The 17,477-nt window shown below is 30.6% G+C and overlaps 1 protein-coding gene across 1 annotated transcript; it reads left to right on the top strand.

Annotated features, from left to right (window-relative positions):
* Positions 1-3,535: 3,535 nt before the first annotated feature.
* LOC124373816 (cytochrome P450 4C1-like) lies at positions 3,536-16,418 on the top strand (the record flags this gene model as incomplete). Its single annotated transcript, XM_046832151.1, is given in 7 exon segments — positions 3,536-3,675; positions 6,695-6,869; positions 8,137-8,243; positions 8,636-8,729; positions 13,666-13,848; positions 14,048-14,114; positions 16,295-16,418. Coding segments are annotated over 6 exon segments (729 nt in total), but the record flags the coding sequence as incomplete, so codon positions are not given.
* Positions 16,419-17,477: the final 1,059 nt, after the last annotated feature.

Raw genomic sequence — 17,477 nt, 5'->3', positions numbered from 1 at the left:
AGAAATGGCGGGTTGTTTTAGTTAAACATTGTGAAGTACATTATGCGCTGCCATTTCTGACTGGATCATCGTATTCTGATGCAGTAGGCGGCGTTTCACTCTACTAACCGATGTTTTTTCACTGACTTTTTTTAATTAGCAAATTATGTCATTAATGGAGTTGGAAGCAACAGTTTCTTTCTTTTCTTTGATAAACGTTATGAAAATTTAAAGATGATAATACCTTACCAATATTATATGAGTTTGGATGGATATGTGTTTGTCCTTAACCCTCGAGCTGGCAGTTGAAATGTCCTCAAGTGGCAGGCCATTTTGAGGCGTTTTGCAGTAGTATCGGTTTTTAATTTTTTTTAAATATAATTTGATTATAAACCTATATGTATTATATATCATTGTTTTCACAAGAAAATTTACTTTTTATTTATGGAAATGAAAACCCCAAAATATAAGAAATTTATCACTTTTTTACTAAGTTTGTTTTCAAAAAATAAAAAAAGGTATGTAAAAGTGGTGGGGGTGCACCTATAAAAGACATATTGTGTGAAAAAAAATATTTCCAAAATACCCAAAATGTTTAAAATTTTTTATAGTTTTAGAAAATGTATAGTTTACTACATTTTTTTTTATTAAAACAATTATGAAATACTCTAAACTGAAAAAAGTACAAAACGGCTAAATTCGTTGCCATGGATACGACTGTGTTATAAAATTCATCAAAATCTTAATTATTACTCGAAAAATTCATAAAATACTCGTACATTAAAAGTAAGCCTATAAAAATAAATAAAGAAGCTTTATATCATGATCATCGCATATGAAAATGATCCTAAAGCTAACTAAAACTATCACAACACTGCACATAGCCTAGAATACAAAAGCTCCCTAATATATTTTTTTCACATATATTTCTTCATAACATCACAAAATAAACTGATAAAACACAATCTACGAGAATTTATACGCATAAATAAACACACTTATTACATAAAAACACTTATTTCATGTAATAAACTTATGTTTTAGATAGACAAGAATAACGCGACCGGGTAACAATTCAACAACAATGGCCGACTGTTTACAAACAACTCTCGTTTTCAATATGTCATACTTAAATCATGGCATACAAAACAAAACAAAATACATCGATCAAATCAGCAACTATTTCTGATTCCAGTGCTATATGAATCATTGCAGTTTAGTTTGTGTATTGATTATAACAGATGTCAAACGGGCACGTGTCAAATCGACTGATTTTCAGGCGACTGCCACTACAGAAACATTAATATCGACTGATAATCAGGCGACTGCCAGTTGTAGAGTTAAATCACGCAAAATTATTGACTCAATAGTTTCTTCAGAAGTATTCATTTCTAGCTGGTATATACCTTCCAGTGTAACCTACACTGCGTACATCAAAAACCAATGTTTCATTTACATCTGGGCAACCCTTGGATGTCCAGAAGCATCACATAAAAAACTTCAAATGGAAAGATATTGGTGTGAAAGAGTTGATCAATAGGTCTAGTTTACTGTGGAGGATGACTGTTGGAAAATAAAGCCAACACGCAATCACCAATCAATGTGTTGAGGGGGGGGGGTTCCTTAGTGTTAAAGGTTTATGCAAACTTAAACATGGGAGAACACCACCCCCTTCCCACTTTGGCTAGATGAGGCTGGAACAGAGCTAGCCTTCCCTTCTTCCAAAGTGGCAGACTAAAATATAGTGCCCACTCCTCATGCTAGATGTAGTATAGGATTTTGGCAGGAGGTGTAACCTGCCTCCAACCTTACCCATAAAAGGTACAAAAAAATTTAACTTAAGAGTGTTTATGGACTTTTATATGGCACTGAGCTACAAGTATTTAAATATCCCAATTAAATTCATGCTTTAATTTGGTAGTTGCAGCAATATTAGTTTACATTTAAAGAATTTAAAATACTGTAAAACTTCTTATTTCAATCCATTCTGTAAATTATTGTTGTTCACAGAGCATATCCAATTAATCAATTTGATTTTTTCAATGATAGTTGTAAATGCAGATTTTAGAGAAAGTATATCAAATTGATGAGAATACCCTCCTAATGATCATGACATCTCAGAAGTGCGTGGTATTCCGTTTCAGATTCCTATGAAATCCCTTTGTAATATAGTACTAGTTTTAATTCTGTTGTCAACTTTATCTAATGAATTGATTGATGCAACAGAGTATCGAGGAGCCTGACAACAAAATGAAAGAGATAGCACATAGACAGACAGAGTACCCTTTAACCTTTCAACCACAAAATGTGTAGGGCAAGAAAGTAGCCAGAAAAAACTGTTGGAGGTCCAGACAACTGATATTTTTCTGTAGTGGACAGAGAGTAAGGCCCCATTTTGTTCCTTAAAAATGTCTTGGCCTGTTTTTTTTGTTGAGAATAATCTTTCAGCAGTGTATGTAAGTAATACTGAATTATTTAAATAATAATAATCATTTACTAAAAAAGTAATTTAAAATTTGGGGGGGAGTCCAGACCCCTTGGACCTCCTCCCTGGCTACATTCTTGATGTAGGGTTCTTCTTTGGACCAAGAGGAACGTATGTACTAAGTTACAACACAGTCTCTAGGACCTTTCTATCAAGAGTTATTGCATATACAGATGAACAATTATACAGAGAACTTCAATTTAAGAAGGACCAGTTGGATCCAAGCAGTAGTAAAATTAACTCAAAGAAATGTTTAAAAGTCATACATTTGTACGCCCGTAGTCTTCATCACATCGTTATGGGAGATGTCTCATTTTAAAGATATAATCAATATGTATTCATCACATTTTAGGTTTTTGTAATGTATACTATATGAATATTTAAACAGTATAGCGTGAACAATTTTAAAATCTTTTCCGAATAAGCAATAATAATATTGGAAAAAGTAGAAAGCATTTGGATATGTATTATCTATAAAGTGAGAAATCTCCCATGATTCTATGGCTACAAATAAAGCCGTAAAAGTGCATGAAGTTTAACATTGGTCTCATGAGGGTACAAATCAAAATGGCTGTCAGTAAGTAAGGCTGGCTGTTAATAATAAATAATTAGTCTTTATGCATTTTAAAGCAAATTTATTAAAGCATTTTAATCTGGCATATTGACGTGTTAAAATTTATTTTTTCTTTACTAATTATTCAAATTTGTGCTAGAACTGGACATTTAAATAAAAATATTTCAGTTTGTAAATTTTTAATTTAAAAAAATGAAAGCAACTCTATCTGCACATCAATAACTGTGTTCTTACATGATAAAATAGAGATGTTTTTTTTTTATATTCCCTTATAACAATTATGTGTAACAGAAAAGTTTATCATTTTATAACTTTATTTAATTACAATACCAGTAAACAGAAAACCATCAGTGAATGAACTTCATATTCCAACTATGATTAATGAATTTAAAGAACCAGTGAAAATGTTTTTTGATGAGAGAAAGTAGGTCTATCATGAAACAGTTATCTATTTCGACCTTGAGGATGTTCAACCCTACCTGTCTTCTAATGAAGCAACAGGTTTTGTGTTTGGTGGTCAGTTGTCATCTGTAGCAGCAGTAAAGGATCTCTTTCAGTCTGAGTAGTCATCTGAGGTTAGCAGTCAGTGTATCATCTAGAACAAACAAGTTTGAACATCTAGGCTGCACCACACTAGGTATAAATTGTGTCAATTAAAATGTTTATATAATAATCATGAGCTAATATTTAATCAATTGTAACAATAATTAATTTGAGGATGAACTATTTATGTATAAATGTATTTTAACTGATTTACAACACACATTACAGAAGTTTCCAAACCCATTTCTTATAAACTTTGTTAAAATATTCTTAAGATAATTAATTGTATTAATACTATAAATGTTATAGTTTCTAAAACTTGCAGTCATTATTTCATTCTGAAGTAATAATTTGGTTAGTTATTAATTCATGAATAATAATAAATTGTTAGAAAAAGTTTACTGACTATTAAATTTAGGAAATTAGGAAAAATATTTGATAACCATTTATGAGTGTGTTACTACTCTTTAATGTATGTCTTTTTCTGTGATTATAAAAGATATGCCAATATGTTTTAAAATTTAAATTTCTTTGCATTAGACCATTAATAACTAAACTAACATTTTCAGTGCATAAGGAATTTGTTAATTTCAGTTAAGGCTTTTTAAGGCTTAGACTCTAAAATATAATGCTAAATAATCAAATAATTAGCTTTCATTACTAAAAATTCAAAATAATAGCTGTAATTCTTTTATCGTTGCTCTGAGTCTTATAACATTCTTATTGTGTAAAACAAGGCATATACATACTGGTTAATTTACTACACAATTTATATCAATATAATAATATCATATAGCCACTCTTAGAACAATTAACAATGTCACTCAGAAAAAATTTAAATTGTGAACATTTAAAACTAGTGTTTTATTATATAATATGAAAAATATTTCGTACCAACAACAAATATTTTAGAAACCGTACCTTTCCTTTACTGAATGAAACACGTAATGTGCAAACGTTATCCTCTGTATGGTTTAAACAATCTTTCAACTATAGTCAAAACTGTGAATAAAAAAAAAAAAAAACATATTCAGATATAAAAAAGTATTTAATCTTGAAATAACATTCACTATCTAGATATTCCTCATAGTTTACATCAGACTTTGGAACTGTAAGGGTTAGTAATGATTTGAAACATTATAATTAATTAACGTAAAATTATAGTTTGTCACAATATTTTGTTGACAATTTGAACATTTTTGCAACTGTAAAGTGCATGAAATATTAACGGAGCAATCAATGATACAAGTTATTTATTTATTTGATGGAAAACATTTTTACAAACAATTTAAAACATGATAAATAATAACACTATAATTAGCAACAAACTTCAACATGTTCTAACAATAAGATATTTAAAGTCAACATATATAACAATCTGAAACAACGTCAGTATATAGCCAACCAAACCAAAAAAGTAAAACAAAAAATACTATAATAGATATGTATATTATAAAAACACAACATGTAAAACAAATAATAGAATTACAGGAAGAAAATATATGACAAAAATAACAACTAAGAAAAATAAATGATAAGGTAGTATGCTGTAACTACTAACTATATTATAGATAACACTAATAAACATATTACTAAGATAACATATCATAGAATATATAATTAATAGATTACCATAATAAATAGATCTTAATCAGCAAGATGAGCAGTAATAAATGGAGACAACGATAACAAACAAAACTGAGGAAAAAACTTAAGATCACGCTCTTCATGGTAGTTAACAGATATTTCCTTAACGCTGGAACAGCATTGTAGAAGAATATATGGGTAGGAAGGGTTGATTCAATTTGCATGTCAGTTTAACTCCAGTTCACCTTTCTATTATTGCAGTGTCTGGAATCTCGAGTCATGTTCGTGTGAAGAGATCCAAAGAAAGTCAGCAATGAAATAGCTCAAAACGAAATTGTAGATCGTTTTGGTTATTAGAGACACCTATAAATAAGCGAAGTGGCAATCTCATTGTCTCATCACCTATTGCACTCAATTTTGCACCTGACGAGACAATGAGAACTTTCTTTGGATCTCTTCAGACGAACATGATTCCAGATTCCAGGAGTAAAGTCTAAGACAGCGTCAGTTACCAGACACTACAATAAAAGAAAGATGAACTGGAGCTAAACTCAACATTTAGTGTGGAAGATGGAAGTAAGTTGGCTTTTCACTGCATGAAAATCACTCGACTGTTCATCTCATAACCTGTTACGTGGTGGTGCCTAGCAAAGAGTTCAGTATTCCTAGTTACTGATAGCGTGCGGAAGTCTACCATTTCAAGAACCTCAAGACAGCGAATCATTCCATTAACAATCTTGTACAAACAGATAATGTTATGGATGTCTCTTCGTATCTTTAAGGTTGGAAGGTTGAGCTGCAGAGCAATGTCATTAACCAACACATCAAGAAAGGGGTGGTTCAAACGCGGGCCCACTATTTGAAGGAACCTTGTCTGGATCCTCTCAATAAGCTCAGTGAAGTAAGTAACTTTGATGGGGGAACCACACCACAGAGGAAAATTCTAAAAGAGGTCAAACATACACATTGTACAGAGCTTTCAAAGCAGGATGCTGTGGAAGAAGACATGATGTACGGAAAATGTTACTGTACCCAGATGCCTGTTTGCCTTTGCTTTTGCAAGAGTAATATGAGGCTCCCAGCTGAGATTCGAGGATAGTACTCTTAATACACCCAGGTCCGCAAAATAATTGTGTGTGTATATAGTTCTGTGTTGTAGGGCTGAAGTCTAATAAATCCCTTATGCTTACGCATGGAGTTCCCTGCCAGACTACATCAAACACTCGAAAGCCAATTACAATTCAAATAACGTTCACATCCTCTTCATAACAAGTATGTCTGTAGCCCCTGAGATCTATGGCGTGACATTGGGCACCTTAAATTTAACTTCATTGTGTATGAATGGGATAAGTCATTTAGCGAATCAGCTTCAAAAATTCATATGAAAACAAAACTACATGTTCATTAACAAATTGAAATTTTTACTTACATAATTAAGTTATTTTAAAAAGCAATTGGATGTTTTCTTTTTAATTTTCTTCCTGTGTGTTTGTACAGGAATATAAAAAATGTAATTGTTCTTCTAGATTTGGTGACCAACTCCCAAGATGATAGTGGAGTTGTTATTACTTGCCCTGTTACTTCTGGTTCTCCGCTTGTTTGTGTTTAAATCTAAAGCACAGAGAATGTATGATAAATTCCCAGGGCCCAGATCCTATCCTATAATTGGCTCTCTACTGGAATTTGACTATCCAAACGTTGGTAAGTGTGTAATAATATAAAATTGTTTTATCAGTACTATTTTTTACACCTGAACATTTGGATATCAGATTTGTTTAACAATTGAATATTTCACTATAAAGTAAAACAGATTTGTAATGAGTCTGATAGACTCATTTCTAATACACAAGTAGAAATTATTTTAATGTACTTGCACAAAATGTGTGAATATCATATTAGTTTCTTTATGTATATTTTATGGAACCTATTTTATTTTTGAGGTAATTTAAATATTTTTTTAAGTTTTGTTGTTTTTATGTTTTATATGTATGTTGAAAAACAAATTTTATATGCCCACCATTATGAAATCAAGAAATATGTCAACTTTTAACATTAAGAAAATGCCTAATAACGCAAATTTATTGTAAGGTCAAGTTATAAAGTTATGTAGACATGCACAATTTTAACAACATAACTGTAATTTTTTTAATGAGTTGTTAATATTAGTAACTTCATTATTATTAATAAAAATAAAGAACGGTTATCTTTCATTTATAGACAGAAAAAAAACTTATATCCTTATATTTAACAGTTTGTCTTCAGGTTGTATTACTATTTGTATTTGTATTATTATTTGTACAGGTTATAAGATGTCCCAACATTTTGGTTAAATTCCTACTATTCCTCGAAGAATAGTAAAATTTTTTACTATTTTTCCTTTCTTCAAAACTGGTATCTTAATGGTCTGAGACTAAAATTTTCTTTAAAATTAAAAATAATATTCCTACCAAAATCTGATTGCTCCTCCTTAAGCATTTAAAATAAGATTACATACAGTAAACAGTTAATGACAAATAATAGAAGAGTTATTTTTTTTGTAGGGAGGAAATCATTCTAGAATCAAAAATATTGGTAACGAATATTTACATCTATCTACCAATTATTGTAAAAATTTGATGCTTAAGTATACAAACTGATATTTTTACAGGCACCGTCTTTTCACTTGGAAGGTCTCAAAATGACGTCTCCATTGAAAAAATTAACATTTTTTGGATGATTACACCATTTTCTTCAGTGCTATATTTATTGATACTGAAAGTTAAAAATAATTTTTATAATATTCTGTGTATTATTCTATGTAGCATTATTTTAGGGTTAATTGTTAAGACAGGGCCTTATCGCCTTAAATTCATCTTCTTGTACAATATGTTACAAATAAGTCATTTGACATTTATGAGACTTTTATCATTTAAAAGTAGGATTTCCGTTCTACTAACACTGAAACTATTACAGATTTATTAAATTCCAGAAGTGACAGAGACCTTTAAACAACTCTCCTACAAGTATGGACCTGTCTATATGATAAGAATGGGACTGGATCCAGTTATATGCGTCAGGAGTCCACAAGATTTTGAGGTGAATATTCTCAAACACAGTTGAAGTAAAAGTTTGTTTAAAATGATGGTTTTAGGTTTGGTAGATTTGCTTATTTATTATATGCAACAAGCTTGCATTAGAAATTTAATTCCTATAACCTTATTCATAGGTCACTTATATTTTGCGAGTTTTTCAAAATCCTTTACAAAATACAAAATTATGTTGTTAATTTCTCTCCAATTCTGTAATGTTCTTTGAATCTTTTCATTCAAAATAGAAAAAATATTATAGATCACATGATTGTGTTGGGTTTTTAACACCTTCAGTTGTTTCCTTCTTTATTCAACATGTAATTCTATTTTGTATCACCACCCTTCTATTTCTTTATTTAAAATGCAAAATAATAATTACCTTAATGGAAATATTTACAGGCAATTCTTGGCAGCACTACTATCATTGATAAGGCTCCATCAATCTATTGGATTCTATATTCATGGCTGAACCGAGGTCTTCTTACCAGTGAAGGTTATATCACTCATTTCACCATTACAACAATCATAGCGTTATCTTCTAGGCCTTTAATAAAACTAAATACTATCTGTAAATTATTGACTTGATCGCCAGATGTATAACATTCAATTTGTACTGCACTTTGCAATACAAACTCAGATCAATATTTTACAGGCATGATTATAACATTTCACTTTTTGTAGCACCACTTAGATTTTTCCATTCTTAATGTATATATTATCAATTTCTAAGTTAATTAATTCAGCCATTCACTTGTGACGCATTAAATACAACAAAATATTAAAAACCTAATGAACATAACAATTTAAAAATAATATATGTACCTAATTTGTATTATTTACAAATAATTTGTACAAATTTATGCCCAGTTATTAAATACTCAAATTTAATTAAATTCCAAAATTTGAGTTAAAATTGGATCAGTAAACTTTCTTAGTGTTTGGATTAACCTACTTCATTTTGGGCTGATAGAAAATTTATCTAATGAAACACTCAAGTTAAAATAATATTTAGATGTTTAATAAATTTTGAGTGTTTGACAATTCAAATTATAATATTTCATTCGCTTTAGTCAAAATTAATACTTATTCTATGCAAAAGTTTTTTGAGGTTAATGAATAAGAAAATAATTTACAATAGATTAAAACACAAAGTACCAATTGTAATTAATTGTTTGTAATGAATTATGTATTGTATTTATTGTTATTATTACAGTATAACCAATTGTAATTGTTATTAATATTATTTGTAATCATTCATTTGTATAGTTTTTGTCATGTGCTTTGTAAATATATTTGGATTTATTGGATAAGTAGACGTAATATATCATAATACATACGAGCTCCTTGTGGCCCACCCACATGGGCTGATCAGAAATCTCAGAGAGAAAGAGTGGGGGTGGAGGGACCCCTCCTGCCAACTACAGATTGCCCATATATTGGAATAGTGGAATGAGCAGTCCCACGCGTTCTCGCTCCATACTCTTCAGGATTTAATTTAGGTCAGTACCTGGCAAACCTACTAAAATGTACTGCTGTGTTTCAGCTTATACTCTGATTTAAACATCTTTCAGTAGTTTGGTACAGTATACATATATTTAAATTACATTTTCAAGCTGGATGTTGCAGGACGCAGCACAATTACATTGATTTCATTAAACCTTGATTTTACAATATAATTAATGACAGGAAATTAATCTTGTCTACATACAAATAAACCAATACAACAGAGTATCGAAAGACCCAACAATACGTAAGGAAGTCTAATGTAACAAAGTAACCTCGTTACATGCAGTGACGAAGCCAGAAAAATTTCAAGGGTGGATTAAACATACAAGAGGTTAAATAGAGGCCTACTCTCAAAATTTAGAAATTTGTTTGTTTAAAAGTGTATTATCAAGCTAACTGTACTTTTTTTAAATTTCCTTACTCACTTATATTTGATTGTAATCATTCATGCATGTCAAAGTATTTAAGTTAGGTAGTTGTGATTGATTTTGTCATATTTCTATATTTATATTTTTGTTGAATATTTGCTTAGAAGTTTCTGGTTTAATCCCCTTAGTTTCGAGCTCTTAACACATCTACTGTGATAACAATTTATTTTTGCTTTTGTAGCTTGATATATTATTTCTGTACTACCAATTAAAGGCTCTATATTAAAATATGTTGCAGTTATGCATATGAATGTGTTGCTTTGTCGTATTAATTTTAATAGCTTTCCAATGGAATACAAATATATGAAGACCACAGGCTAAAAACGTGTTCAGTCACAAATTTGCGAAATCGTGTTTATTGCGCATTCTAGTAGACAAAGTTGAGCACTACAAACCTGTACTACTGACTGGCTAAATATGCGTTTAGTCCAAGAGATATTTACAAATCAATTTTTAAAGCACACACTAAACATGGACTTAGTCCTGTATCTACATCCCAAATACGTGTTCAGTCCTGTCTTGCTCCGTCCCTTGTATCGCAGGCAGCCATGCGTCTAGTTGGCTAGAGGCAGTCAACCAGTAAAGTAAGGTTAGTTTTTGTCGCCAGTGTTTGTGAATTGAGTTATTTGTGTTTAATTCAGCTTCAATAACTATGGAGAGTGATGCAGTTGAGACAAGTGGTGATGAAATGGAAAAGCCTTCTTCAGGTAAAAAATTTTTAAAAAGACCAATACACGGTAGATTAACTGATGTCAATAAAAAGTTGTTAGCTACTACTCATGAAACAGGTCCAGATTGTAACTGTTCATTGTTTGGTTGTTTTAAAGTCATTAATGCTGCTGAAAGAAGTACTATAATAAAAGCTTTCAACTCATTAGGAAACAGGAATGACCAGACAGCACACTTAAGTTCATTAATTGCAGTCACATTAGTTGTTCGCAGAAGACCAAGACACAATGACCCAAAAAGTCGTGACTGTTATTTTCGCTACTTAGTAAGAGTAAAACGAAATGATACAATGCAGGAAATTCCTGTTTGCAAAAAGGCCTTCATATCGTTACATGGAATAGGTCGGCGTAGGCTGGAAACTGTACAAAGTGCACTAAAAGAAAAAGGCCAAGCTGCGAAAGACCGCAGAGGTCATCATTTAAATAAACATCCCTGTCATCTATCCGATGAAAAAAAGAATGCAGTGTATGATCACATCAACTCCTTTAGAGGCACAAGAAGCCATTACGGACTAAACAAAACTGACAAAATATACCTACCTGAGGAATTGTCAATTAAAAAATGCTACAACCTTTACAAAATCAAATACCCAAATCTTCTTGTATCTTATGAGAGTTACAGACAAATGTTTAACACAAAATTTAATCTATCATTCGGATACCCACGAACTGACACATGTTCAATATGCGATAAGTTTAATGCAGAGCTAAAAATATTAAATCTCAAACTTGTTGAAACCATTGGAAAATATCAAAAAGATGCAATTCAGAAGCAAATTACATCTTTAAGTAACGAAAATCATTTACATAGGTTAAAAACTGTCACTTTCTTTACAAAGAAAAGAAAAGCAAGGAAACAAAGTAAAGTACTTGCTAACATGGAATCCATATGTATGGACTATCAGAAAAACCTACCTGTACCAAACATTACTTCAAACGATGTATATTATAGACGTCAATTGTCATTTTACAATTTTAATATACACTAACTGTCAAACGGGGATGTTATTTTTTACACCTATGATGAAATCATCGGCAAAAAAGGTGCAAATGAAGTAATAAGCTTTTTGGACAACTATTTGAATGAAGTTCTCAAGAAAAATATAAGAGACTTAGAAATATTTTGTGACTCTTGCTCCGGTCAAAATAAAAATGACCCCTTGTTTTTGTATTTGTATTACTTAGTTCATAATACTAAACGATTTGACACAATTTTGATAACTTTTCCAATCAGGGGATATTCTTATTTAGAATGTGACCAAAACATATCTCTAGTTAACAAAAAAAGTACAGTTGAGACACCAGAGGAGTGGAACCACGTATTTATGACAGCGAGATCAAACCCATCTCCATTCAAGATAATTCCAGTACAGCAGCATATGATACATGATTGGACTACTTTTTTGAAAGAGCAATACAAAGAAAAGTGTCCATTTGCCACACGACCCATCCGAGGAGCAAAAATGTTGAAAGATGAAACAGAACTGTTCTACAGGCCTACTTACAATGGACCTTGGTTTTCATCAGATATCAGACGTCCATGTTCTAACATCACACTATCTCATCTACAACCTGGAGAATTCTTGTATCCCGACCAGGTATACCAAGGTAAGTTGTTCTGCTAATGCGGTTTCATTGGGACCATCAAAGTAAAATGCAAGTTAGTAATGCATATTTTTATTTTCAGCTTTTCTGCCGATATCAAAAGAGAAGTTTGATGATCTTCAAGTGCTTAATCAGTTCTGTGGACAAAAGGCCAGACAATTTTTTTCAACTCTTCCTTATATTGACAAAAAAAGGAAATGAACGAGATGCAGAAAAATGACCAGAAAAAGAAAAACAATTATACAAGATTTAATCACAGAGACTGCTTACATCTAATTTATTTAGTAAACACAAATACACACTCACACATAAATATTTCTTACAATTAAAAGTGTGTTGTTAAGTTTCTTATTATTGCAGTTTTATGTTTTTTTCAAGTTGACTTAGCTTACTTTCAGCATGTAAGAGGTGGACTAAACACGTATTTAGCAAGTACAGTTTGTTAAATTTTCAATACATTTTTTTCTTAGTATTGCAAATTTTATTTCATTTTACAAATTATGCAAACATATTAAGGTATATATTGGCCATGTACAATTTTTTTCCTGTCAACATAGGATCAATGTCGCAGCTGCCACATAAGATTCAAGTACTAAAAATGGTCTCCTGTAAAGTTAGGAAATTGTGACTGAACACGTTTTTGGCTCGTAGTCTCCATATATGTACCGTCGTTGTAAGGGCGGTAACATGATGAAAGTATGACACTTATTGAATATTTGTTGTGCACCATCTCACATTTTGTCAAGTGTCTTTGAAGGTATAAAGAAAGTTCAATATTAATATAATTAATTGAATAAATATTAATGTAACATAAGTTTTGTAAGATTTCTATGTTTTTCAGATCTGTTTGGATATAAACCTAATATAGATTATTGCACTATACGTTCTATATAATTTCAATGTTTTTCATATATAAAATAACTCATTAATACATAATAGATAATAGAAATCAGAACGGTTCTGAATTGAGGTCGCTGATCAGCCGCATGTTCAGAGTTTGTCGGAACGGCTCGGCTCTGCCTCCACTCCGAGGTTTCTGATCAGCCCATGTGGGTGGCCCACGAGGAGCTCGTTAACATACATATGATAGGTAATATAAGATAATTGAGTATTCAAAGAATCGTATTTCAATTTGTCACTCATATTGTTATTAATTTTCCAGGAAGTAAGTGGAGAAAGCACAGGAAAATATTGACACCAGCTTTCCACTTCAGAATCTTGGATAAGTTTGTCCCAGTTTTTGAGAAAAATGCTCGTATCCTTATAGAAAAACTGGGAGGAATGGTGGGAAAGGAATTTGACATTATGCCTACAATTTCCCTTTGCTCCTTAGATATCATAAGTGGCAAGTATAGTTTCATAGTTCACTGTAATATGATTAGAGCAACAAGAAAGAACACATAATTGGCCTTTTATAGGTATTTTTAATTTAATATTTTTAATGCAGAGGTTTAATATTTTAAACATTCACTTTTAAACATAATATTTTTTTCAGCTAACTGGTATTTAATAACATTCAAATGTACACTTATTTTTTATTCCAGAAACGGCTATGGGTCTAGAAGTAAATGCTCAAAAGAAAGAATCAAAATATGTGAAGGCAGTGAATGAGTGAGTATATTATTTCTTTGAAAAAATATTGTTTCATATAACTTATTTGTTGTTTTAAAATTGTTATTCTTACATTTAAAAGAAATAAGAAATGTTTGTAAAGTTGAAAATATATTTTATGTGTAACTTCTAATCATGCAATATATTTATTTGCCACATTACTTCAATACTAAGGATTTTGTCTGTGTATTCTTTTATATTGCAGCACTCATTGATTGACCTTTGCAAAATGATATATATATATATATATATATATATTATATATATATATATATATATATATATATATATATCACAAATCTAGGATTCGTGTAAAGAATTACAAGCATTACCAACCTGAACTTCACAAAAATGTGTCATGTCATGAAAACTTTGCACTAAAACTTGTGTGACTTTTGTGTACTAACTTAATGGTAATCCGATGGTCTCAAGGTCATTTTGATACCAATTTTTTCTATCAAATTGCATATAGCTTAGCTGGATATATTATGATTTAATTATTTTCTTTTGTATATTTTACCTAATATTTAACTAATACTATTACCAGTTTAATGATATTTACCAACAATAGTTTGTATAAAATAATGGTTTAACACATTGATTGTGGTGGATACACACTGATACTATCCCCACTGTACTATTCCCCTCCCCCCTATATCCTCCAGTCCGTTTTGAACCTCTTTTATAAACTGGAATGACTCAATTAATATCTAATGGTTAAAGATGTAAGTGATTGATAATTTTCAGTGTAATGATCTAAACTTAATAAAATCGAATTCATTTTTATCAAATTAATGTTTGGATTATATTTCAATTAATTCAACAAAAAATAACACTATTTAATTTGAACTTCCATCCCATTTGGCATGCAATCTATAATGTTAACCCTATATCCTTTACATAAAAAATCTAGTTCTCTCATTTACTAATTTTGAGTGATTAGTAATTTTATACTGGAAAATTTGAGTAGAAAGAAAATAAAAAATGAAATTTTATAATTTCTTTGTGTCACTAATCTGTTATTCCATTCAGTATTCAAAACTCAAAAACAAGATGTATTGAAGCTGCACCAGTGTAAAAATTTATTTACTAACATCATTAATGTTTGTATTATTTTAGCCTACTTCACTGGTACAGGTTCTAACAGGAGTGGCATTGGATCAATGGGAGCTCTTGGCAAGAAATGGATGTGGAGCTCTTGTTTTTCTTGTGAACGGTGCAGGTCCCCTGCTTTACCGGAGGTATAAAACACTCCTCAGGCAAAGGGGGTCTGGGCTGTAATTATTTGAAAAATGTTCTCTACTAAAAGTAACTTTTTACACTATTTTGGCAATAAACATTAACTATACATTTGTAATAAGAACTTTGTCGAGTAAAAATAACCAGGAAGTACCAATTACAAGATTTTTTCTAGATTTAGTGTTTGATGAACTGTAATTAGTTACCTGATTCCTTTTCATCTGGATTCTGTTTTATTCTCAGATATTTTGCAGTAGAAGGTGGGTCTTAACTTTTGGTTTAGTCATGGACCCAGATTAAATTTACCCATTCAAAGGTATTTTAGGCTCCACAAGCTTACATTAATTAATCAGATAATCAATATAAATAAATAATTAGATACAGATGTTATAGTACAATTGAAGCAGATATATTTTAATGACTGACTGACAAAACTTAAATACAGTGAGGACATCAAATCCACCCTATTATAACCCACCATTTTGGACACTAATATTGCACAAAGACAAAAAATACTCAAACTAATTTCAGATAATTTTAATATCTTGAATTAAAATGTTTTTAAACTTTGTATAAAGTTATCCAAACCCTGATACATTTAGTGTTCTAATATTTTTTCTATTCAATATCATTAACTTATAAGTGGATTTATATGTTATACATATAAAAGAAATAAATCAATCACCAGCCAAGCTAGATATTGATCGAGGGTAAAATGGGAGTATATCAAAAAGGTTTAAAATGTCAAACAATAAGTTTTCTCAAATATATTTGTTTGCTTCACACACACTTCAAAAACCGTCATGTATGTAAATAAAAGTAAAATCAGTGTCAACCAACCATTTATATGAGCAATGACTATTTGACAGAAAATGGTTATTTTCAGTTTGGTTGACGTTTTATCATAACAGTTTTAAATGTTTTTTCTGAATGTTCCCCAGATTGCTAGAGATCATAGCCCATCGCAATTTTGATGTGATCCAGAGGTCTTTCATCTTTGACTTTCTACCGGAAGGGAGACGCCATAATAAACTGATTAAATATCTTCACAGCGTAACTGAAAGTGTGAGTAATTCTGATGTGAACTAAAAACAAGAATAATAATAATGCTATAGGTTATTATTAAATACATAACAGGTAGTAGGAATTGAAAATATAGCAGACAATCAATGAGGTAACTAGAACAATAACATCCCAACCACTGACTATGTTTTAAGGTGTGTCCCAAGGCTATGTTATGGGTTCTGGTCTATTTATATCATTTTTCAGTGATCACCTAACCACATTAACTCATACTGCTATCCACTCATCATGTACGTAAACTCATGACACTGTTTTAACCACCACTAACAAATCAACTAAGCTCCTTGAAATTGATACTGCTCATCAAAACTGTTTAGAGAATTACCTTGTTTTTAATGAATGAAAGATACAAGGTGGACAACTTTATAATTAAACCTTATCTTTGAAAGAAACAAGGTTCTGCAGTTAATGGTCAGAATAAGATTTTCAGTATTTTATTCTGTTCTGTACAGACAAAACATCACTAAGGCCTCAATAAGGCAGGAGTTCCTTGTGTGCATGGTAAAAGGTAGTCTTACCTAAGAATTTTGAGGAATGAAAAACTTATGAGAGAAAAGGAAGAGCTGGGGTTGAGTTGTCATTGAAAATACTATTTTAGCAAGCAATGGAGTGGCTTTTGGTTAATCAAAGAGAAACTTATTTTTTGATGTCTCACAATGTATAAAAATTTATACCCCAATTGTAGCTGCTATAGTACGTAAGTATAGATAAAACAAATACATAAATATTTAATTAGTTTTCAAAACTAAAAGTTGTTAAAAATTCTAGAACGATAAATTAATGTTATAATATTAATAAAATGTTATTTATAACAAACAAACATTGAAAATATAACCAAGATGTTATATGTTGTTATAACCAAATAATATTTATGCTGTTTATATTATTTGTTGCCCAAATTGTAGCAAGATATCAATTTTAAAAACTCTTAACATTAGGCCAAAACAATTAATAAAATATTGAAATTCGGATTTTGATCAATTCTATGAATTTTAGAAATACCCAAGTACAGTTTTTAACGAACAAGAAGAATATAACTTA

This window comes from Homalodisca vitripennis, unplaced genomic scaffold, assembly GCF_021130785.1.
Source record: "Homalodisca vitripennis isolate AUS2020 unplaced genomic scaffold, UT_GWSS_2.1 ScUCBcl_6462;HRSCAF=13684, whole genome shotgun sequence".
Lineage (NCBI taxonomy): Eukaryota > Metazoa > Arthropoda > Insecta > Hemiptera > Cicadellidae > Homalodisca > Homalodisca vitripennis.
Note: the sequence above shows the minus strand (reverse complement) of the source record. Positions and strands in the feature narration are given on the sequence as shown.